Source organism: Eubalaena glacialis, chromosome 1, assembly GCF_028564815.1.
Source record: "Eubalaena glacialis isolate mEubGla1 chromosome 1, mEubGla1.1.hap2.+ XY, whole genome shotgun sequence".
Classification (NCBI taxonomy): Eukaryota; Metazoa; Chordata; class Mammalia; order Artiodactyla; family Balaenidae; genus Eubalaena; species Eubalaena glacialis.
Genome location: NC_083716.1, coordinates 211,746,116 through 211,769,055, shown reverse-complemented (window position 1 = coordinate 211,769,055; position 22,940 = coordinate 211,746,116). Strand labels below are relative to the sequence as shown.

The 22,940-nt window shown below is 37.1% G+C and overlaps 2 protein-coding genes and 1 long non-coding RNA gene across 5 annotated transcripts in view; 2 read left to right on the top strand and 1 right to left on the bottom strand.

Moving 5' to 3' along the window:
- The window catches only part of METTL21A (methyltransferase 21A, HSPA lysine), a 55,095-nt gene extending 52,330 nt beyond the window's left edge, over nucleotides 1-2,765 (top strand). Inside the window, exon 5 of the mRNA XM_061186856.1 lies at nucleotides 613-2,765. Coding sequence (XP_061042839.1) covers nucleotides 613-618 — 6 coding nt within the window. The 3' untranslated portion in view covers nucleotides 619-2,765. The remainder of the gene's footprint in view (nucleotides 1-612) is intronic.
- The window catches only part of CREB1 (cAMP responsive element binding protein 1), a 51,923-nt gene extending 30,453 nt beyond the window's left edge, over nucleotides 1-21,470 (bottom strand). For all 3 annotated transcript variants that reach the window (XR_009700543.1, XM_061186807.1, XM_061186819.1), the window contains exons 1-2: nucleotides 21,300-21,470; nucleotides 3,224-3,345 (exon numbers count right to left, since the gene is read on the bottom strand). Coding sequence is in view for 2 of the 3 variants with exons in the window: in XM_061186807.1 (XP_061042790.1) it covers nucleotides 3,224-3,337 (114 nt within the window). In the remaining variant the exon portion in view is untranslated. The remainder of the gene's footprint in view (nucleotides 1-3,223; nucleotides 3,346-21,299) is intronic.
- Nucleotides 21,471-21,776: 306 nt separating this feature from the next.
- Nucleotides 21,777-22,940, top strand: part of LOC133088746 (uncharacterized) — a 248,994-nt gene continuing 247,830 nt past the window's right edge. The window contains exon 1 of the long non-coding RNA XR_009700542.1: nucleotides 21,777-21,863. This is a non-coding gene — a long non-coding RNA (uncharacterized LOC133088746). The remainder of the gene's footprint in view (nucleotides 21,864-22,940) is intronic.

Sequence of the window (22,940 nt, the reverse complement as noted above, 5' to 3'; positions counted from 1 at the left end):
TTATTATTGGATATGTAGGTTTTCAAATTTGCCTATTACAAGAAAGTTATTTTACAACAAAATTGCAACGATCATCCTTTTACCCAACTCTTTACTTAAAACCATCCATAAAAATTAACATTCCCATACTCAAAACCAACATTGTTTTTTTTCCACTTAAAAAAAAAATCTCTGTAAATTCTAAAAGTAAAATAAGGCATTTCGTTACTGTTTTAGATTGATTTTGTTCCTTTACTAGTTAGGCTGAATTTGTTTTTTTACTGTTCATTGATCAAATCACAATGGTCTTGGACTTGACAATTTTTTATATATTTCTAGTATTAAAGACTGACAACCAAAAAATAACTGGTATCAGAATTGCGAGAAATAATGTCAAAACTGTATAATATATGTGTAAGAACTTGGATGAGCAAGTGAAAAAAACTCTGTAATTAGGTATTAAAAAGAACAACAACAAAAAATATAAATGGGAACAGACACTAGCTTTCCTAAAACTCAAATATCATGTCATTCCACTTATCAGTGATTATATGCAAATTGAACATGTGCATGTAATTTTTTTCCTTCTTGAATTTCCAATTAAGCTTCATGAAACTGATTTTGTTTTTACAGGCATAATCACACCAGCAGAGAAGAATGGGAAAGGAGATAACAGTAAGAGTTTTGGAGGCTGGAAATGGATGAATGGTAATGAACTTGGAAAACCTCAGAAGGCCAACTCATGAGGCAGAGGCAGGGACAGACTGATTTCTGCCACAAAGTCCTTAAGAGGCTCAGGATCTAAGGCACCCCAGAAGGTAGAGTGAAAGGAGAGGCTGAAAATAAGGAAGGCTGATTGAAGGTCTTTGAAAAGCAATTGGATCCCCTCTTCAACTCTCTGTGGAAGAATAACTAATCTATACCCTATGCTGACAGAAAAATGGAGGTTTATTTTCTGGATAGAAGGTTTCTTGACTGCCTAACACCAGGCACTGCCGAGGTGGGGTACTAAGCCCCAGTCCTCTTCCCTCATCTGGCTCAAAGGTCTTCACCTATAAGCAGAAGATTAGTAAAGCTTTTCTCTGCGAACCTGACCAACACTAAAGGGAGAAGACAGACTTAAGAGATAATGACAGTGGGATGCCACAATCATCCTACCGTGAAGCTCACAACTCATAGATGTTAGGCCCCAAACAGATCCACATAACTTCCAATACAGGTTTTTGGTTCCCTACTTTTAAATGTAGGCAGAAAACCTCGAGTTATCAAATATTCAAGGAAATCTTCTGATAGGAAAGATGGTGACCAAAACAGATAGAAGGGAGAAAAGGTACATAGAAGAAAATCTTAGATGAAAATCTATGTGGAGAAAACTTAAAACTTAATATTATCAGAGGTAAGAGAAAATACTGCCTTTGTGAAACATAAAGAGGATGCTATTAAAACACAAAAGGACTATTCAGAGACAAAGGGAACTCTTGGAAACATGACAGCAGAAATAAAAAAAAATCTGACAGATGGGTTGAAATGTGAAGTTGAGAAAATCTCCCAGAAAGACAAAGAGACAGAAAACAGGAGAGAAAAGATGAGAAAATCAGAGAAATAGTCCTATAGATATAATATCTGGATCACAAGAATCCTAGAGAGAAAAGAGAAAGAAGAAAAAAAAAAAAATCATCAACCAAATAAAGAAATTGCCCAGAATTGAAGACCCGAGATTCCACTAAAAAAAAAAGCCCACTGAATACAACTGCACAATGGATGAAAACTGATACAAACCAAGGCCTTGATAATGAAATAGTGAAGCACTGTGAACAGAGAGATTTTTACAAGATAACAGAGATACAAAGTAAGAAATGGATTTAGTCTTTTCAAACAGCAACACTAGAAGTTGACTGTGGATTAATGCCTTCAAAATTTGAAAAAATGATTTCTTTTCCAAGAATTCTTTACCCAGTCAAACTTGCTCAAGGGACCACTGGAAACAAAAACTCCCCAAGAGAAAGACAGTAGGAAGAAAGGAATTTCCAGGACAACATTATATAGTGGACGTGGAGGACAACCAGACCAGAAAATGATGTCCCAAGAGATAGATATGTTGAGGGTTGTCACCACCAAGATCCCTGCTGGTATTGTATCTTCTTTTACCAGAGGGCTGAATGTTTGGATAAGCCCAGATTCTTATCTGTGCACATTTGCCTTGACCATGTGCTAATGAAGTCCTGATGCTCTTACCTTCGTTCCCGCACCTGCTTCATCTTGAGTACTTTTACTTCATCCCTAAATGTATTCTGCTTTGCCTTACACCTGAGGGCTGGAGGTGGGTCCAGGTGATCTTAGGAGAAAACACAAAGCAGCCCACCGCTTCTGACTACATTCCTGCTGGAGGTCTAGTATTTGGCCCATATTTTAGCTCAGTGTGGTAACCACCTGTGGTTAGCCCTCTATATCCCAAGACCCATTCTTGCTCATGACTCCTCTAGGAGAGCTTTTAAACTCTTTGGGAAGCTGAAGCTCGACATACCAGAGCCTTGGCTAGGATTATTTTCTTTTGGGAGCTTTCATCTGAAAGAGGCAATATCACATTTTCTTACCTAGCAGGTTATTGTTTGCTATTTGGTTTTTATATTAACCACCTTTCTCACTCATATATATGCCAACAATTGTTAATAAAATAAAACATCTGAGAAAAAATACACAAGAACAAAAAATAAGGATGAGAGAATATAACCTTAGAATGCCAAGACAAAGACAAAATGAAAGAATCATGAATCATATTTAAAATATACAGGGACAAAAACTATCATCCTTGAAATTTACTTGTGTGTCAGTTTATTTGCTTATCCTATTTTTTAGTTTAAGCACATGTAAATTTAGCCTTTCAGATTATCTGCATTCCCATGCTCCCAAATAAATCTATATTACATGAAAAAAAGCAGTTATATTAGCTTTTCTTCCTTTGTTTAAGAGACAATCTACCCATCAGTTTAAATGTAATTATTTCTGAATCATGTCACTACAAATAGTGTGTTAGTGTTTAACAATACATTTTTCTGTTATGTTACTGAATCAATACTATCATTTCTAAAATTAGGCTAATACTAAATAAATAGAAATTTTGATATTCTAAGAATGTTTCTGCTCATTTTATGTATATCTCTGTAATAAAAACTAATAAGTTCTCTTGTTTAAAACATATTCCTCTTAGAAGAGACAACCTGGAATCTCTCCATGTATTTTATACCTGGGCTAATGTGGCAATCTGTGGCTGGGCTTGAACTGTCATTTGCTGGCTTTCAGCTTCTGTTACAGCTGCATCTCCACTCTGCTGGTTCTCTGCTCCAGATTCCATGGTCATTTAGTTACCTACAATAATATGGAAGAGTGTTACAAGCACTACAGTGCTTTGTGCTTTTGTGGTTTTAAAGGCAATTTTCAAGTTGTAAATAAGTATATGTGGTGGTTAGGTTAGCAGATGCACTCAGAAATCTAGATAAACTATAATGTAGTTGAATTATTGTCAGACTCGTCCAAATATGCTGAGCTATAAAAGTTCTAGTCTTTTCAAAAAAGAAAAAACTTTTTCCTTTGCCATTTCTTCCCAATGGGATATTACTCCATCTATTATAGAAGACGGGATTCCTCTCTTCCATGAATCTTCCCAACTAACAAGGGGAGGAAGGGCAGCAGCAAAATTGTAATTTTTTCAAAAATGTATCAATCAGGTAAGGAGGGAGGGTAGAGAGTAGAAGTGAGTTGATGACAGGGTCTATGAGATACTGGCTTCAAGGTACCGCCTATATGGGTATTCATTCCCTCCTATTATAGGAAGAAACAGAAGAATTATAAGCTACTTCCTCAGGAAATTATTGGTGGTAGGACAAAATAGCCCAAGTTTCAACAGCCCAAGTTATGGGGTATCAAGGTAGAAAGGTGGGATTAATAGACACAGAGTCAGAGACCTCAAACACTGAAAAGGCTATTTTGTGTTCTGACTCCTTACCCTATATATAGTGTGCAACATACACATATGTGTGCGCGCACACACACACACACAATAAAACACCTTTTAAAATTTTAACTGCAAAATTCTGGATAAGTTAATCAAGGCTGATCTTTCTTACTTTTTGGAACCTGCTTTGCTAAGAGTTTACTATATTTCTTAGGTCTGGCACTGGATGACAGCAAAAGTGAAGAGCAATTCCTAGCAGCAGTAGCTGCTACCTTGAGGTTAGGGAAATTGATGATATATAGCAGATATAACTGGGAAAGCAACTGTGTCTAAAGGAGTCACAATAAAAGGGATTACATCTTACTTGTGTACTACTGTTATCATTCAGTGCCTAGCATATTACCTGTCAAAAATAAATTTAATAGTGAGGACTACCTATGATGATTCCATAAACAACACAAGAACTCCAATGCTTTTCCAGAATTTATTAAATTTATTTCATAACTCCGACATCAAAATAGTCACTGATCCTTATGTGATTATTACATGCCATCAGAATGTATCACATGCTAACATTTTGCCATCATTCACAGGATTCTATAAAAAGAAAGTATTTTTACAAGTGACAGTTAAAAATGAAAATATCTCTGTAGAAATGAATATAAATAATGTAGAAATACGGAAGCCACAAAACAGATGACAAAGGAAAAGATCAACAGACTTGACTACATAATTATTTAAAACACTAATATGACAAAAGCCACCAAGGCAAGTATACAAGGAGAAAATATCTGCTACATAAAATCAACACAATAACATCTAGAATACAGAGAAACTAGTAATTCAGTAAGAAACTCTTATTATTGGCTAGTTCACAAAGATATATGTTTCAAGGATGGAATTTTTTTTTATAATAGAAAACTGGAAACAAGTATCCATCATGAGGAGGACCATTAAAAAATTAAAGCAATAAAAAATAATGAAGTCTATCTATAATGTAATGACATATAAAGCTTTCCAAGACAGACTGAGTGAAATGGCAAGTTATGAACATATTATAAAGTAGAACCCCATTTATGTTAAAAACAAGTAAAACAAATTGTTGTAAAGGTGTATGTATGAAAAGAGGTATGGGAAGTTATAACTGAATCGTAATAAGTGGTGGCTCTGAAGAGAGAAAGATTTGATAGAACTGTATAGGATGATTTTCACCTTTTACTTTTTACATATTTTAGTATTTTACTTTTATTTTTTTCTTTCTTTCCATAAGCATGGATTCAGGTTTACTTGCAGGATTAAAGAAATTTTAATACCAGAAATGACAGATAACATTTTGAAACTCTGAACCAAAAGCTTTACTTCAGTCATGATTTTGAGATATCTGCTGATAAAATTTTTTTAATCTGATACTTTTTATATGAAATTTGTATTTTTGTTTAAGATTTACCTAAACTGTTTACCCTACATTTCCAAAGAGTAAAAATGACTATTTAAAAAAAATTACCAAATAACTTTGTTACCCTCTGTGATAATTCATTGAATTGTACACTTAAAACCTGTGCTCTTTTAAACTAAAAAATTTAAGAAAGACATCAAAAATAACAGAAAGCAACATCAACAGCAAAGTAGTTTATGTATACTAAATACTGTCCATACTTTTGCTCTGGAAGAAAATGGCACATGAAAGCAAAAAATCTAATCTTAGTAACAATAAAATAAGTAAATGAATCCATTTGAGGACAGTACTGAGTCAAGCTAAATAAGAGCAGAAACCCGCAAACTTTTATCTTCTCCCCTAAGTCGTCAATTTAATGAGAATGAGAAGATAAATACAAATTTATCATCATAATACTTCCTTTGTAGAGAGAGAATATGCAACCATTTTTGAAAGACTTTATTCCAAGCCACATTTTTTTAACCTACGCTGTCATCCATATAGTTTCGCTCCACCATTTGATTAAAAGTAATCCAAAGCACAGATCATATTTCTTTTGTTTTTGTTTACTTTTCAGTATGTCAGGGCTACTTAATTTTTTTTTTTTTGACATTTAAGGTATAGGGTATCATTACAACTTTTTCTTTCAAAAAATAAAATACTTATGACTCTATAATAATAAAAGAATAAAACCATTAGCTAACATAAATAATTACAGCTACAAGGACACATTCAAAATAGGAATGTGATTTGCATCCTTTTTCCCTCCCCAACTAGATAATATTCTTTTTACTTATTTTTTACTTTCTTCTAAAAACAAAGTGTGGTATTTCCAATGGTTAGCATCCCCCATGTAAATAAACTGCCAGTGTTTTATTATCATTTCATTCAGGCAGACTACCAAATACTTTTTCAAGGTGGGGGACGGCCTTCTTAATTAGTTTGAGTAGATATCAACCACTTGGGCAACAGTACAACTACTGTCTTTCATCAGATAATTCAGGCCTTTCTCAAAGTACAGGTGAGAATTACTTACAGAAAAACAATTTGTTTTAGATAAGAAATTCAAACGACTCAACTAAAACAGAAACTATTCTTTTGGTTTTCACCTTGAGAGTACTGAAATAGCAGTCTCCAACTAAACTAGCATTTAATGCGAGCGCATTAATTATGACTTTGAAAGCTTTTACTCTTTTTTTGTTTGTAGCTTCAGGTGGAGAGAGAAGAGATGCTATGGTATGATGTGTACAGTCTTCAATTTTTATATTAACCCAGGAGCAGTCTTAGCCAGCAGAGCAGTATTTCAAACACAGGATCAGTTACTAGACCCAATATGTAGGTTTCCAAAATTACTCAAGAAAGGGGATTCCTAATTCATTACACAAATGCTTTCTGAGAGTGCAAAAACAAAGAAAGACTGAATACTGCTGTAAAATTTAAAAAAGATCAGGTACATATGAACTCAGAGGGAATGTTCTACAAATATTGGACCTGGAACATTAGAAACAATGAATCTTAGAAATCATGAAAAATCTAGTCTCGACAGTTTTGTCAAGAATTCTTAAGAGTTCTTCCAATAATTCTGAATTCCAAAATTTATTTGTGATTGATATTTAAGATTTAGGTATTTTCATGAATTTATCCCTAAAAATTTACATAATTCTTTGGAGACTATGAACTTAAAGCAAATTTCAAAATAGTGTCACTCCTAAAAAAATCAAATTTTAAAAAATAAATTCACAAAGATACATGCCATTTTGGGACTTCCCTGGTGGTACAGTGGTTAAGAATCCGCCTGCCAATGCAGGTAACATGGGTTTGAGCCCTGGTCCGGGAAGATCCCACATGCTGTGGAGCAGCTAAGCCCATGCGCCACAACTACTGAGCCTGCGCTCTAGAGCCCGCGAGCCACAACTACTGAGCCCATGTGTCACAACTACTGAAGCCCGTGCACCTAGAACCCGTGCTCTGCAACAAAGAGAAGCCACCGCAAAGAGAAGCCCGTGCACCACAACGAAGAGGGGCCCCTGCTCGCTGAAACTAGAGAAAGCCCGCGCAGCAAGAAAGACCCAACACAGCCAAAAAAAAAAAAGATACATGCCATTTTGCTACAATGGTCTTCAGAGTTCTAACTCTTAACATGAAAAATAAAAAGGGAGTGATCCTGCAGTATTATGCACTCAATCTTGAGCGAAACAAAGAATGCTGTTCTAAGTAGTTGGGAAAGAGCCTAACATTTGGTGGAAAGCTGGATCTGTCACCAAGTGGTCGTTGGACAAATTAAGCTTTTTGTGTTCCAGTTTCCTCATCTGAAAACAAGAGAGATGAATTAAAAGATCTCTCTCAATTTTAAGTGCTCTGATCTTAGGAACTCACAGCACAAGATGTATGCACACACATAATTATGCAGACCACTTAATAAAATAATATATATATTATTTCCTTTTAGCACATGGTTCATAGTAAAGAAAACAGACTAAGAATAGGTCACCTAGCCTCTCAATCTTGGGCAAATATAAAAATATTACCATTCACATATATTATAATATATAAAATTTATCAAACAGCTTAATAGTCCCTTTTCTTAATTTTCAAAGAGGATAAAGCAGCTTTTTCTTTCCATCCTAGAAAGCTTCAAGAAATTTATCTAAGACTGTATCACTTTTGTACCTTTATATAGTAAAGACAGTAAATATTTAAAAGTTTAAAATATAGTTTAGATAAACATCCCAATAAAGTGTCAAATGACTGCTTCCATAATATTTAAAAGGAGAGTATGCTGCAATAGTCAAGAGTGCTGGAATGCCAAAGAAACACTAGAGACAAATACAGTATTGATAAATTTGGGGATTTATTTTCTGATAAGAAAAATGCTATAAGCAAAGGCTTAAATTATAGTAGGCCTTTAGAGAAATGGGTGAGTCAGTGGCTGGTGTCTGACCTTGCACAGAAGCAAGGATAAAAGATAAAGAAAAAATGGTCATTCCAAGCCAATCAGCAACTACTGGGGCAAAATGACAATATGAGAATGATGTCTCTTTAAGTCATTGGGTTTAGAATTTTTATGTTGCAATGTATTTTACTTCTACTTTGTATAGCAATATATCCTGAGGTAATTCACCACAAGTGAATTCACTTTTCCAAAACCAACACTATCTTCAATTTTAACAATTTATATTATATACATTATACTTATATTACAGTATCATATCTGAACATTTATATGTCAGGAACTGTTCAAGTTACTGGGGATGAAGAAATAAATTTTTAAAGAACTTTGTCTTTGTGGAATTTATATTCTAATGTGTGGAAATAGCAGACAGAAAGTAAACAAGTAAAATGTGTAACAAATCAGAAGGTAAGAAGTGTTGGGTAAAAAATAAAGCTGGGAAGGATATTGGAGGGATTTTCAGTATTATAAAAGCGGACCAGTAAAGCCCTCATTGATAAGGTAGCATTTAAATTCACTTATCCAGCACCTGTACAGAACTATACCAAATCAGGGATAAATTGCTGGCAGCACTAATTCTGTATTTTCTGCCTCTACCAAGTCAACTAAAGGTCATCAAAAAAGAAAGCAAGCCCATATCATCACTTTTGCTAACAACCATTAAGCAAAAGGAAAGACTGCTGTAAATCTTCACTTTGTTCTTTTTCCTAAAATATTTTGACCTTTAAGAAGTGCCCAAGTCCTTATGATCCTAAACATTCTAGTTCACGTTTATGAAAAATAAATCCATCTCCCTTACAACTTAGTTTACTTTTTAATCCCTTAAATCTATGACAAATTTAATCCAGTTTAGGATGAGAGGTAAGTATTCAGAGAAATGAACTGTGAATTTTGACTCTGAAGAAGAAATAATACATTCATAATTAATAGAACATATGAACATATGCTGTGGTTTTTAAAATGCAAATGACCTTAATTATAAATGAGAAGAAAAACTTCCCCTGCACCTAGCAAGTGGGCGACTCCTCCTGAACTCTTTTGTCAATCTGGAAGTCCAGGGATTTAAGGAAATCACATAAGCAGAAGTCTAACGTCTCCAGGGTAATCACAGCAAAAGTCACATTTGGGCACATGATTTTAAAACTAAATGACTAGTTTGTTGTCATAGGCAGATATATTACTAAAAACATTTTGCATAAGTATACCTAAAAACATCTAGGGGTGATGTACAATACTTTCTACAGTTATTTTGTACCTGTTATTTAGTTTTTAGTATTTTACAACTGCTTGAAAGCCTTGCTGGCACATTCTTGCACCTTCAACATGTCTTAATATTCTAAAAGTGTTATGATTAATTTACTAAAGAGAGTGGCAAAATGTTCAGCTGCTACATAAAGGACTCTAGCTTTCCAGGAATCAATGACTATATTGCACTGCCTCTTTTCCTCTGCTCTTTTTCCCCCTGTATATTTTTTGGTTGTTAACCTTGAAATACTTCATTTATCTTTATCTCGTATGTCCTATCTAGCAGAACTGAGATGTATGCAATCAATACCGGAAATTTAATGGTCTAGGTTTCTGATGCTAATAATAGTCTTTTGTTATTAAATACACCATACTTTCACTGAAACCAGCTAGGAAAATAGCATATTCAAATGCTGCATGTGTACATATACGTGTGTGTAGGTATGTATATGTACACATTCACACTCCCCTCTCAACACACATATCTTCAACTGTAAGAACCTTATTAGATTAGACTGATTGTACCCTAACAAAATAAGGTTATATACATACATTTTTAGGGAAAGAGTCAGAACAGCCAATGTGATAAACTAAAATAAACTGGTATCTTTATCAAGCTAAGTAAATTCTAACATAATTCTCAGAAACAGTTTTCTCTATGCTCCTACTAAGGTCTTTCTCCCTTAACTGGAATACAAATCCATACTTTAGCCTATAGTCTAGATATTAGAGGAAGGCAAGGTAAGTTGTATATGAAATTAATTCTGTGTGATCTGAATTTGGTGAGATTTAATCATTTATGAGACAAAAATAAAAGCTTGAAAATTTGTATGTTTTAATAAATTCTTTGTATTAATAGTACATGCCAGGACTCAACTACCACTACCTAAAAAGAAGGCATACAACAATGGGGAATCTTTTCAATGTTATTTAATAAAACTATTTCCCTGATTTGTTTATTGGACTGAACTCAGAGAAACTGCTTTAATTAAGTTTAAGATTTGTATGTTATGATTTATTGCAGTTTTGTGATTACCAGAGCATTTAAAGGCTATTTTTAATAAGTAAAGTTATTTTAAAATGTGTAGCATGCTCTATAAGAAAGATACTGTCCTCAAAGGAAGTACTTAACAGAAGTGAATTAGGAAAGTATTATCTGATTTATAGAAATGTATTGCATGATTTATGATATAGCCATCCTCATATTCTAGTGCGACTAATTCTATAGTATCTTTCAGTAAGAAAGCTTTAGTGATTTCTCAAATCAAAGTTACTATTATTTTTTTAAGTACTGGCAAAATGTATTTGCCTTGTTTTCCTTCAGGTAAAACTACTCATGGCTCTGAAACAAGCCTTCACGTATCTGGTCACCAAGAGACAAACAGTGTTGCTTAGCAAAGCAGCAACTATGACTATGCATTATTTTAGGTAATAACATTTTATCCCAACTCTTTCTATTCTCCTTTCTTTGCAAACACACATCTGATACCATTTTCACACCTTGAGCCTTTCAAAGAAGTGACCCTATATAAATTTCTATATATGAAGTTCTACTAAATAGATTTTTGAAGCTAATTTTTTTTTTTAAGGAAAAAAGCATTATGCACCTCCTACATAGTTACTTTTAGAAAAGCAATTTCCGTGTTGACTAAAGAGTGAAACTGTCTTCAAATTTTAAGTTCTGCTTCATAAACTAGCTCAAGGCTAATACTGTAAGGACCTACAAAAGTTATGCCTTAAAGTTAAAAATTTATAGCCTACTATTCCATTTACTCAATAAAATCCCAGGGACTATGTGAAAATCACTTACATTGAAATGGAAAATGAATGTCCAAGTGTTTTCAAAAAATAAGTTTATAAAGTTAACGTTTATTATTTTAACAGTTCTGTTTTGAACTAAATTTTAAAATGCTATTCTTGGTGAATTATTTACAAATTAGACATCAAAGAGTGAAAATAAATTTTCCTGAAGTGAGACAGCACATGTTATATGGTGGGAGTCATAAGGCAGGAATTCTGGTTTTAGCTGTGACTTCACAGATGGAGAACTAAAGATGTTAAGAGATTTGTAAGAACTTCACAAGACTGTTTAGGGCTATACCACCTAGCCTCAAATATTATAAGAAGTGAAGAAATATTTGACAGCAGAACTGCATGAACTATTAAGCAACATGCTAATCATTTTAATTATGTCTTGCTTACCAGAAAAATCCCAAGCACTCAAAGCACCAAGGGTATATTGAACTATATCTTAAAAATTAGCCATGGTTAATCTACAAAGTTGAAAAATGACATGCAGACAAGAGCAAAGACTTTACGTACAGTTTTGATAAAGACTCACTTCAGGTTTAGGAATCTCTATCTGTAATCCTGAAAGAATCAATGCTGAATCAAGTCCAGCATTTCAGGTAAATGTACTTTTTTACCAATCAGGCAGTGATTTCTGGTAATCACTTTGATTAATACAATCTCATGCTATTTTTCACGTTTCAGAGGTGGGAAGTATTAGTAAAGCATCAGAATTAACTAAAACTCAAAGGAGAAAACTTTCTTTTTAAGCTATGAAAAACGAACCTAATTTCCTTGGCTTTTAAAAAATAAATCTGTAATTTCAGTGTTTTAGTTGTCTAATAAGCATTTATGTCTGCTTCCTTTAACCTGTGCAAATCTAAAGGGGGATTGGTTTTAATCTTGCCTTTTAAATCTGTGACCCTCCAAGAGGGACTCATTCATTATAAATAAGTTTTCTGTGCACATTACATAATAAGTGTTCTGCCAAAAATGATGAGGACTATAGTTTAAAGCAGACAAGAACCTTTCTCTCAAAGAGCTTACAAGCTAATAGTAAGAGATGAAATATGTATTATATACATATAAAAGAGCTAGGCAAGTATAAACTGATCGCTACCATCAGTTTACCTATAAATTCTCTCCAAACAAGTATTTAGTTAAAATGACTTCAAACCATAAACTTCTATTTTGAAATGATAGGAAAACAATGAATTATGGAAAAAAGGAAAGCAAGAGCTGGCTATTTATGGTAATCTTTCTGTTGATGCAGACCTAATTAATAAGATAATGAAATCAATATATTTTTTCAAGACCTTGGCTACAATACTTCCTTCAAGTGAACTTTTATAAACCAAAACTTAACTATTGTTGAGGAACAAAAATTTCTAGTAATCATCAATAAAGCTAGAACCTTGGAAACTTTCTCCACAAAGGGATAATGCTGTTAATATTCAGAGTGATGAAGACTACGCTTTATTGTTATTTCTTGCCCAGGGAAAAGGCTCTACCAGTATGTAAATTTAAATTCTCCAGAGCTCAGTTTAGTCATCTGCAAAAAATGGAGTTACTACTGCCTGCATGGTAAAAGTTTGCTAAGTGTGAATTCCCCAAAAACAGCAGAATTTATGAGTAATATACTACACCCACACAAACATAATAAATTCTCTCATAACAAATAATTTGCAAAATATAGTACATTGTATCAAAATGTTTCACTCAAAGTTGTTATTTCTTGATTTTTATCTTTGCTTCTTTTGGTCAGTCACTCAACTAAGGGATCCGGACACAGGATAAAAGAGAAGACCAGAGCAGGTGGGGTGTAACTCCAAATATGCATTAGTAGATTTAGTTATTTTTCATTAAATAGTGGTGTCCTGTTTGCCTGGGCTTTCAGAGATATTTAGAAAATGTCTGTAATAATTAAATAAGAATTTATGATGTCCAAGATATGACACCAAAAAGCACAAGCAACGAAAGAAAAAAACAGAACTGGAAATTGTCAAAATTAAAAACTTTCCTGCCAAGAAAGTGAAGACAATCCACAGAATGAAAGAAAATTTTATAAATCATATATATCTGGTAAGAAGCTTGTATCTAGAATAATTAAGAACTATTACAACTCAATAATAAGACAAATAACCCAATTTAAAAATGAGCAAAGGATCTGAACAGACACTTCTTCCAAGATATATAAATGGACAATAAGTACACAAAAAGATGCCAGACAGCATTAGTCATTAGGCAAATGCAAATCTAAACCACAATGAGATACTACTTCACACCCACTAAATGGCTACAATAAAAAATAAAAACAAGTGTTGGTGAGGATACAGAGAAGTCAGAACCCTTATATATTGCTGGTGAGAATGTAAAAAGATACAACCATAGGTCTGGCAAACAGTCTGGCAGTTCCTCAAATAGTTAAACATAGTTACTATATAATACAGCAATTCCACTCCTAGGTATAAACCTAAGAGAAATGAAAACATGTGCAATAAATGAATGCTCATGGCAGCATTATTCACAATAGCCCAAAAGTCCAAATATCCATGAATTCATGAATAAAATACTGCATATCCATAAAATGGAGTATTATTTAGCAATAAAAAGGAATGAAGTCTTGATAGATTCAACATGGATGAACCCTGAAAGTATTATTATGCTAAGTAAAAGAAGCTCATCACAAGAGAGTCCATTGATATGCAATGTTCAGAACAGGCAAATCTAGAGACAGAAAGTGCATTAGTAGTTGCCTAGGGCTGGGGTATGGAGAGATTGAGGCGTGATGGTTAAGGGATGTGGAGTTTCTTTTTGGTGTAACAAAAATGTCCTAAAACTGACTGTGGTGACAGATGCACAACCTTGTGAACATGCTAAATAACTACAGAACTGTACACTGGAAATGGGTAGATTGTATGGTACATCAATTGTAGTTCAACAATGCTGCTAAAAATGAATCAATGATGTCCAATTTTTAAACTGCAATATAATCTATCATGAAGGAGAAAGGATTGAGTCAGGATATCTACATTTTAGCCCAAAATATCATGTCATTCCTCCTCTTACATGAATAACTTAATAAAGCTTCCTGCCTCGCACAGGGTTCCTTGTAGTGTGGATTTATAGTGAATGCGACACTTTCTTCACCTCACCAACTTGTGAACATATCAAATTCACTCTACTTCCACGTCTTCATTTTTGTTGTCCATGCCACTGCTTACAATATACTCCCCTTTACTTCTACCTGCCAAGTTCTTCCATATGCAATTTGAATACTATCTTTCTCACAAAACATTTCCTCACTGAACGCCTTCTCTTCTAAACTCAATAGTCCTTCAAGATAGTGAAAACTGATACTCTGCCACATATAAATCATTCTTTCTCATACTTTTGTCACCTCCACTATACCGTGAGTTCCGTGAGGGCAGTAAAGCCACATACTCAGGCTTTACTGCTTATAGCAACTAGAACAATACTTCATTTAATATCTATAAAAATACCTAAATGAATAAATTTTCTTGTGATTATTCCACCAACTATAAAAAAGCTGATGGTCAATAAACATTCACTGAATAAATGACTAGACTGATAAATGGCAGGAAGTAAAACCGTAACAGCAAACAATAAAGCTGCTACTGACACTTTTAAGGAAATGATACCCCTTTAAGAGTACAGAGTTCAGAACAAGCAATAATTTTCACTTCAGTGATGAAAAAGAAGATATTTCTGAGTCTCCTACTGCTAATCGCTTACACAAATAGGGATAACAACCCTCAAAATTGTTATTCAGCTTTGTTTAGATAACAAACACTTTTAGTTACATCTATGTTGTCATATAATTATAACCAGAAACTCACATGCAGATAACCAGCTTATTAGGAAAAGAGTTAAAATTGAAGAAAGAAAACTTAGTTTCCAAGAAGATTCACTAATCTTTGGGAAAGACATTTTCTATTACCATTGGTATAAATAAACTCTCAGATCCACCCTCTACTCTGACACCAAGGTCATTACTTAGTTATTTTAACTTCTCACTTAATTCTCTCTTCTCCAACCAAATGTCAGTCTTTACTTCTCTCCTTCAGGAAAAAACTTACCATCGATCCCTCAGACCTCTTACTCTCCAAACCTTGACTGTTGATAGACTATTCAGAGAGTCTAGATTAATCCAGCCAGGAACAATTTGTTCAGAAAGCCCATCTCCTTTATGGTAAACTTTTATTACCTTACCTCAACCCTGAGAAAAAGCAACTCAGGCATTTAAAAGTTTAACAAGGGGTACTATTGTTAAGTTGAGATTCATGTAACTAGCCTCAAGAATTGATTAAATACATAAAGGTAATTTTTCATCACTGGATATGTAAAATACTGTCACCAAAGTATGAATGATAAATCTTCCCCTCCCCCCCTTCTTATTGGTAACCTAGGAGACAGGTGAACAAAACTAGGTAAAATAACAAAACATATCTTTACAGGGCCAGGACTGGCAGAGCTAAGAAAAGAGAAGAATGCAAAACAAAATAAAACAAAACAAACAGGACGCAAGACAAGACTTTGTATATACTAAGGAAAGAGGGGCATGCTGGGTGAGAAGAGCAACAAATGGCTATTCTTATCTGTGTTTCAAATATGTCTCAAAAACCTACATTTACAGATTTGATAATACAGAATAAATTTAAAACCATACTTTCTTCTTACAACTCCAAAAAGTTTAACCAGACTAACCACATATAATGACTGAGTTAGCATATGCATTAAATTGGCAGAGGAAAACAAGTAGCCATTGTTCTAGCTCATGATCTTTACCTCTACCCCAAAAGGCAATTCACTGATACAATGACACTGTGAGAAATCATTTCATTCCCTGGTAGCCTCCAGATATGTTCCAGAAGAAAACTTTTCTGCCTTTACAGATTTCAATTATCCACTCCCCCCCCCCACCAAATCTAGAAAGATAAGTGCTTTGTAAACATTTTAGTCACTGAGTGGGTAAAAATAGCATGTATTAGTATTTTATATAAAAATACTAGTAAATCCTCAAAATAATAGTAAGACAATACTCTTTCATTAAAAGCTTTAACATATGTAACTGTCAACCTAAGCATACAAAGAATGAGATACACCGTAAAAGCTTCATTTAATGATTTTTTCGGAAAGATATGGAACTTTTTTCTGTCCCTGCTGCTGGAGTATTAGTTATCATTTTCTAAGTTTAATCAACTTAAAAAACTTACAGCATGTGTATTTTAAAGATAAATACACTAAGAGCATGTATATTTAAAATGAACTATAGTTAAATGCTGCTTAGAAGGTCCAAAAAAGAAAGAGAGGTACTGAAACTTGTTTTGTGTTCTAGTTGAAATGAGTATTACTTGGGTCAACTGGTTGACCAAGGACTTTCACAGTAAAAAAAAGAAAAAAAATTCATCTCAGCAGTAAAGTCTCAGTAGACAATCATATAGAAGAAACTCACCATTCATTTAGATATCAAATATAAAACTCACTGATTAATGACACTAAGAAATATCAGAAAATCATCAAAAAATAAGTTAATGAGTATATAAAAAATTAACTCAGGGAGAAAGCTAGTACACTAATCAGGATTACTGAGTAATAATATTCCATGAAAACAGTCTGTTTAAAAAAAGGTCTGGACTACATGAGATGTTCTTTCTCATTCAGAGAGAAAACTATAGACTTTTTTTGGTTGAAATAACAGAAGCAAGTAGTTTGTTCAGGGCTATAAGAACCACAACAAAAGAGTTAAATTCAGATTAAATTCACTTTGAGACTTAAATCTTCTACAGCTTGCTTTCCTCTTCATGTACATCTCGATCATTTTAATAAAACTTAAAAAAAACCCCTGAAACTAAAAAGGTAATTGAGGCAGTTCAAATAATTTCCTATCACAAACTGGCATCTCTCATTCAAACGAAATCTTTCATTTAAAGAAATAAAGGCATAATGACAGCATTCCTTACTTTAAAAGGTCACAAAAGAGCTAAAAATAAAATCAGCTCACCAACCGGTTAACAAACACAGGTATATCCAGATGATAAGGTGCCTCATAATTAAAAGAATGAAGCTCTTTATGTCCTGACACAAACCAACTGCTAAACCATGTTAAGTGAAAATAGCAAGATATAGGAGTGTACATAGTATACTACCATTTGTATAAAAGGCATGTGCGGGGAGGAGAGTACATACATATTTGCTTGTGTACGGACAGAACACCTCTGAAAGGACAAACAAGAAATTGGTGACACGTGGGTGACTGGAGGGTGGGGGCAAAACACATGACTCCCTGCTGTATTACATCCTATGTGTTTTGAATTACGGACTATCTGAATGAATTACTTATTAAAAAAATAAAATTGGAAATACAAAATATAATCCTCTTTTCTTCCATCTTCATCAAGTGTGATCTCTTTCCTTTGACTGCTTTCTGATGACATATACTCTGCATTATTAGTCATCATGTCCCCAAAAGTTCCTTGAGGGTAGAGATATGACAATGTAATTCATCTTTGGATTCGCTGCAGCTTCTGGCCCAGTGTATTAAAACACAGTAACAATAATAATGATGAGTAATTTAAAACATAATAGGAAACACTTGTTGAGCACTTGTGACACGCCTCATGTTTAATATGCATTAACTTATTTAATTCCCACATTTGTATGAGCTAGATATTGTACACTTATGACCAAGGAAATTGAGGTATAGAGAAGAAACCTGCCCAAGGTTCCAAGCTAGGAAGTTAAAATAAACGTTAAAAATAAATAGCTGTCATTAATTGAATCCTTAAGGAAGTACTTTATAATTATCTCACAATGCTATAAAGTAGCTGGTATTATTCTAATTTTATCAGATAAGGAAACTAAGGCTGAGAAAGATCAAGAAACTTGTTGTAGGTCACAAAATTCCTTGAGGGTAGGCACATGACAGTAGTGGCAACAGGACGATTCAAACTGGCATGTGATTCCCAAACCCCATGCTCTTTCCATTAACTACATTCTCTGTCACAGTAAATGCTAAACATTTGAAGTACCACAAATTGTGTCTCAAGTGATAATGTAGAGATGCGTTCATACATGAGTAAGAAAAAAAAAATCTTTTCATTTTTTCCATTCCCTATATCCTTAAATTCAGATTTGAGCTCTAACTATTCAATAAAGAAGCCATCACTGGAGGTGACACTGTAACATGAAGAAAGATATGCTTACAAGATTATGTCACAGGCTGGCTATAAACAAGTCTACATAACCATTCCTGATAAGATACTGAAATGAAATTATAAATTTCAGTGATACATTGTAAGCATTAGGTTACAAGTAAATATTTTTTTTCTACTGTGTAAAAAAAGGAAAAAGATTTTTAAAATGAGGTGAAGTGGGAGATATATACTTGGTTTTACTGTAACCATATTATACCCCCCAAAACAAAACCCAATGTCTTAGAATGAAAAACAAAATAAAGCTACTTCTCTATGAAGAAACAAAAAGTCTATTAATCAGATCTAATCATGAAAATGAATTTCAGAAAGCAGAAAAAAGAAGGTGCCATTTTATGAATCAGGTTTCTAAGTTTCCTTAGGCTCTTATGTGGAAAAAAAAAATCATTCGAAAGGAGTAACACTGAAGTTTTAAATTCCATAAGAAGTGTCCTTTTAATATTTTTCAGTCAATTTGTGTGAAAGACTCATTGGCTTTCTGAATACATGTCCATTAAAAAAAAGGTTCAAGCAGATTTAGCTGTAATTTTTGCTGATCCCTGGGAGGGAGCAGAAGTATAATTTAGTAACAAGCTCTAAATGAATATTCAAATATGAATGAATGTAAGTTTAAAAAGTTTCACCTGAGATTACTAAAAGAATTAGATTATGAATTTATAAATAAAAATTTTAAAAAAATCTTTTGGATAAGACTGAAGAAAAAAACCTATCAGAAAACTTTTTTTTCCCCTAATTCAACAAAGGAAGAGTCATTGTCATATAGTCTGTAAGGCAAAAAAATTCTACTCAACTTATGCTGGTTTGCAGAAAATCCTTAACGAAAACCAGTAATCTATAGCATCATCAAGACCATAATTTCCTCAGTGTTTGGAAATAAAACCATCTTCCCAATTCTTATGGAAAAACTCTTTATTACATCTTCTTAATTAGGTTTCTTGGCAATGACAAATTGCTAAGGTGGTTTTTTAAAGACTTGCAATACAGCAAAGTAGGTTTTGGAAAAGTGACTTGCGAACAGAAAATCAGAAGACAGTGCTTCTACTAACAATATCTATTCCTAACAAGAAACCTTGTTATCAATCACAATTCTATCACACCCTGAGACAGGTAAGAATTTGAAAAACAAATAACCTGTTCATCTTTTGCACCACTTAAAATAACCATTTTGGCTTTATTTTTAAATCAGGAAATGAGTGTAAAAGATTTCAATAGCTGGCAACCAAAAGTATCTTTTATACTAACTAAACCTTTAGAAGGCAAAACTGTTGCAAGCTAAGGCTAGCATGAAATTCTAACTTCTGAAGAAGGCAAGACAAACAAATAGGTCATATCCCAGGTCCTTTAAAAATTGTCTTTTAATCTTTGACGTGTCAATGACTTTTCTGCTGTCCCTTTTCCCCAACAGGGAAAGAAAAAATAAACCTTGCGGCTTAAATTATTGTCGGTCTGGGGCTGGGGTTACCTACCGCATGCTAGACTAATAATGGATACTTTTAAATGCCTGTTTTTAGAATTAGTATTAACCAATCTCTTGTTTACGTTTAGACAGAAAGATGTGCGAAACATGGTAGGGGGTGCGAGGGGAGATCCAGAAGACCCAACACCACGGCTGCCCACCCCCCCCAAAAAGGTGATGTAAAACAAAAGTACATCGGCTAATATTCGTTTCAACAAAGTGTTTCAGAATCTCTCAAGTGATTATTCCCTTATTGAAAAGGGTTAAAACCGAAACTGTTTTCAAACATCAGCTTCCCTTTTACAAGATCCCAACAGTTTTTTAAAAGTTACTACCAATATGTTTTTCTTAGCACCCCCTTCCTCCCCAAAAGAATGCATTTCCATGACTACTGATTAAAAAAAAAGAGAGTGAGGGAAAGAGTCAAAAATTATTTTAAAAAGCGCGAGTTCTCATTCTTTCATGTAAGCAGAAAAACACAGAAAACATCTTTCCAATGGGGTGGGAGCAGAGGGAAAGGGCGTGAATAAAATACAGTACGAGAGGAAACATTGGGTTTCGAACTTTATTGCACAAAGAGAGAGTGGAGAGGAGAGTAGGTCAGCCGGAGCAGCGCTTCCCCTCGCGAAGCGGGCATGCAGACACGGAGGCTACCGGGAAGGCAGGCACCTTCACCTCCTCTGCCCTCAACTGTCGCCTTCTTCCTCCTCCACCCCCCGCGGGCACCCCGGCGGCGCTGCCCGGGCGGACAGCGGGCCGGGTCGGGGGCGAGGCGAGGCGGGCGGCGGGGGCCGGGCGGGCGGCGCGGGGGGCAGCGCCCGGCCGGGCCAGGCCGGCGGGCGGCCTCTCCCGGGGCGGCTTCGGGCTCTAGGTTCCCGGCTCCGCGCCCGGCCCGGCCCGGCCCGGCCGCGGCGGCGGCGGCGCGAACGCGGGCGCCAGCTCGCCGCGGCCGGCCGCCCGCACACACCCCCGGCCGCCGGCTCCCACCCCGCCCGCCCGCCGCCCCCCGCCATGAGCGCCGCCGCTGGCTGCAGGCAGAGTCGCTGCCGCCCCGGCCGCCGCTGGCTCCAGTCCGCCGCCATTATTCTTTGTTCGCTGCGAGCGGCGGCGATGGTGTGGGGTTCGGGCGGAGGCTCCATCTTTACCACGGCCCCTCCTGCGAGGGGAAGGCCCCGAGCGCTGGTGTCCGGCGCCTCCCCGTCCCCCCTCCGTCCCCCCGGCTCTCTCCGGCTCCTGCCTCCTCCTCCTGCTCCTCTTACCGGTGGTACAAGCTCCTCCGTCACTGCTTTCGTTCGCGGCCCGGATCTCGCTGGAGTTTTATTCTCTCCCCCACGTAACACACCGCGTCAAACTACACCTCCGCCGCGTCACTCACCAACACTCCGCTTCTCCCAGCCGCCCGGGCCACAGGCAGCAGCAGCCGCCGCCGACTGAGGACTCGCAGCCAGGGAGCCAGCCAGCGCCGCCCAGTGCCGAGTGCGCAGCGGCCGCGCACGGAAACAGCCGAGCTCGGCCCGGAGGAGCTCGAGCGGCCCCGCCCTCAGCGCTGGAGGCGGAACTTGCCGAAGACCTTCGAGTTCCTTCGGGCACGGCGGAGGGCTTCCGCGGGGAGAGGGAAGGCGGAGGTGGTCTAGCGCCAGGGGTGGGGAGGAGTGATCCAAGTCCGCCCTCCCCCTCCCCCCCCCTCCCCGCCAATTATCGACGGATAAAACCCGCGGCGGAAATTTGCAGGAAGAGTTAGGGTTTGTGTGTGGTAGGGTGGGGAATTCCCGAGGGGTGTCGACGGCTGGATGGAAACCCCCGCGCGGGCTGCCCTTGCGGCGGTAAGCGGCGGGCTCTAGGGCGGCTGCGGCGTGCCGGGTGTGGGTCCCCGAGCGCCGCCAGCCCCGGGAACTTTCAAACGCTGCCGGGACGAGGGAGACGCGCCACTGGCTCGGGGCCGCGGCTCAGTGCGAGAGTCCTGCGAGCCGGGGAGGAAGGCCTGCAGCGGCTCTGTGGTCGCCCCCGAGGCCTGGGGCCTGGGCTGGACGCTGGGACGGTAGGCCGCGGCGCTGCGCCGGCGCGGCCCGGGGGCGTCGTTGGCCCCGGTGGGGAGGGTTTTCCGCCCCTCTGGCGGGCCGGGCGGCTCTGCTTCGAGAATCCGCTGAGAAACCTGGCGCCCGCCGGTGGGGCCGTTCTATTTCGGGGGACGGAGGCTCTGGGACTCTGGTCACCTTGGCGGGGTTCAGTCCAACAGCGAGGACGGCCAGGCCTGGGGGGCACATCTTCGGCCTCCGAGCCGTGACCTGCCCTGACCGAGGTTGCTCTTCTACACTTTCGAAATGTCTTACCTTCCTCTTCCACCTGCCCGCCTTTTTTTTTTTTTTTTTTTGCACCATCCTGTGTCGGTTTCTTTTCACAGCCCGTTTTCTACAGCACAGGGTTGCAGCCGCTGCACCCTTTTCTTCACCACCCACTCCGCCTCTGAACCCGCAGTGTGACTTCCGTTGCCTCGAAGCTACTGAAACTGCCCTTTCAGAGGTCACCGGAGACACGATACCGACTTTACCATTATCCTTTTTATTGAACTCGGCAGTCCTCTCCCGGGCTTTTATGTCTATTGTAATTCACTTTCCGTCCCTTAAAGCAAACATGTTTTAGGAAGCCGAGAGGGTCTAAATCTGAGCTCCGTCCCATATTGGCTTACTGTTGAAAAAGAAAGAGTTCCCTAGCCTGGTACTGTATATCCCCTCGTCCTTTCTCTTTGGGCTGAAGAATGTCCCCCTTTGCTTCCGTTATTTGCAACCTTTCCTTCTCTACCGGCGTTTCTGTCCAGTATTTGAACATCGTTAAGTCTCTCATTTTTTTGAAAAGATTTGTCTCTTTAAATTCCTCTCCAACCGCGATTGTCTCGTACCCCG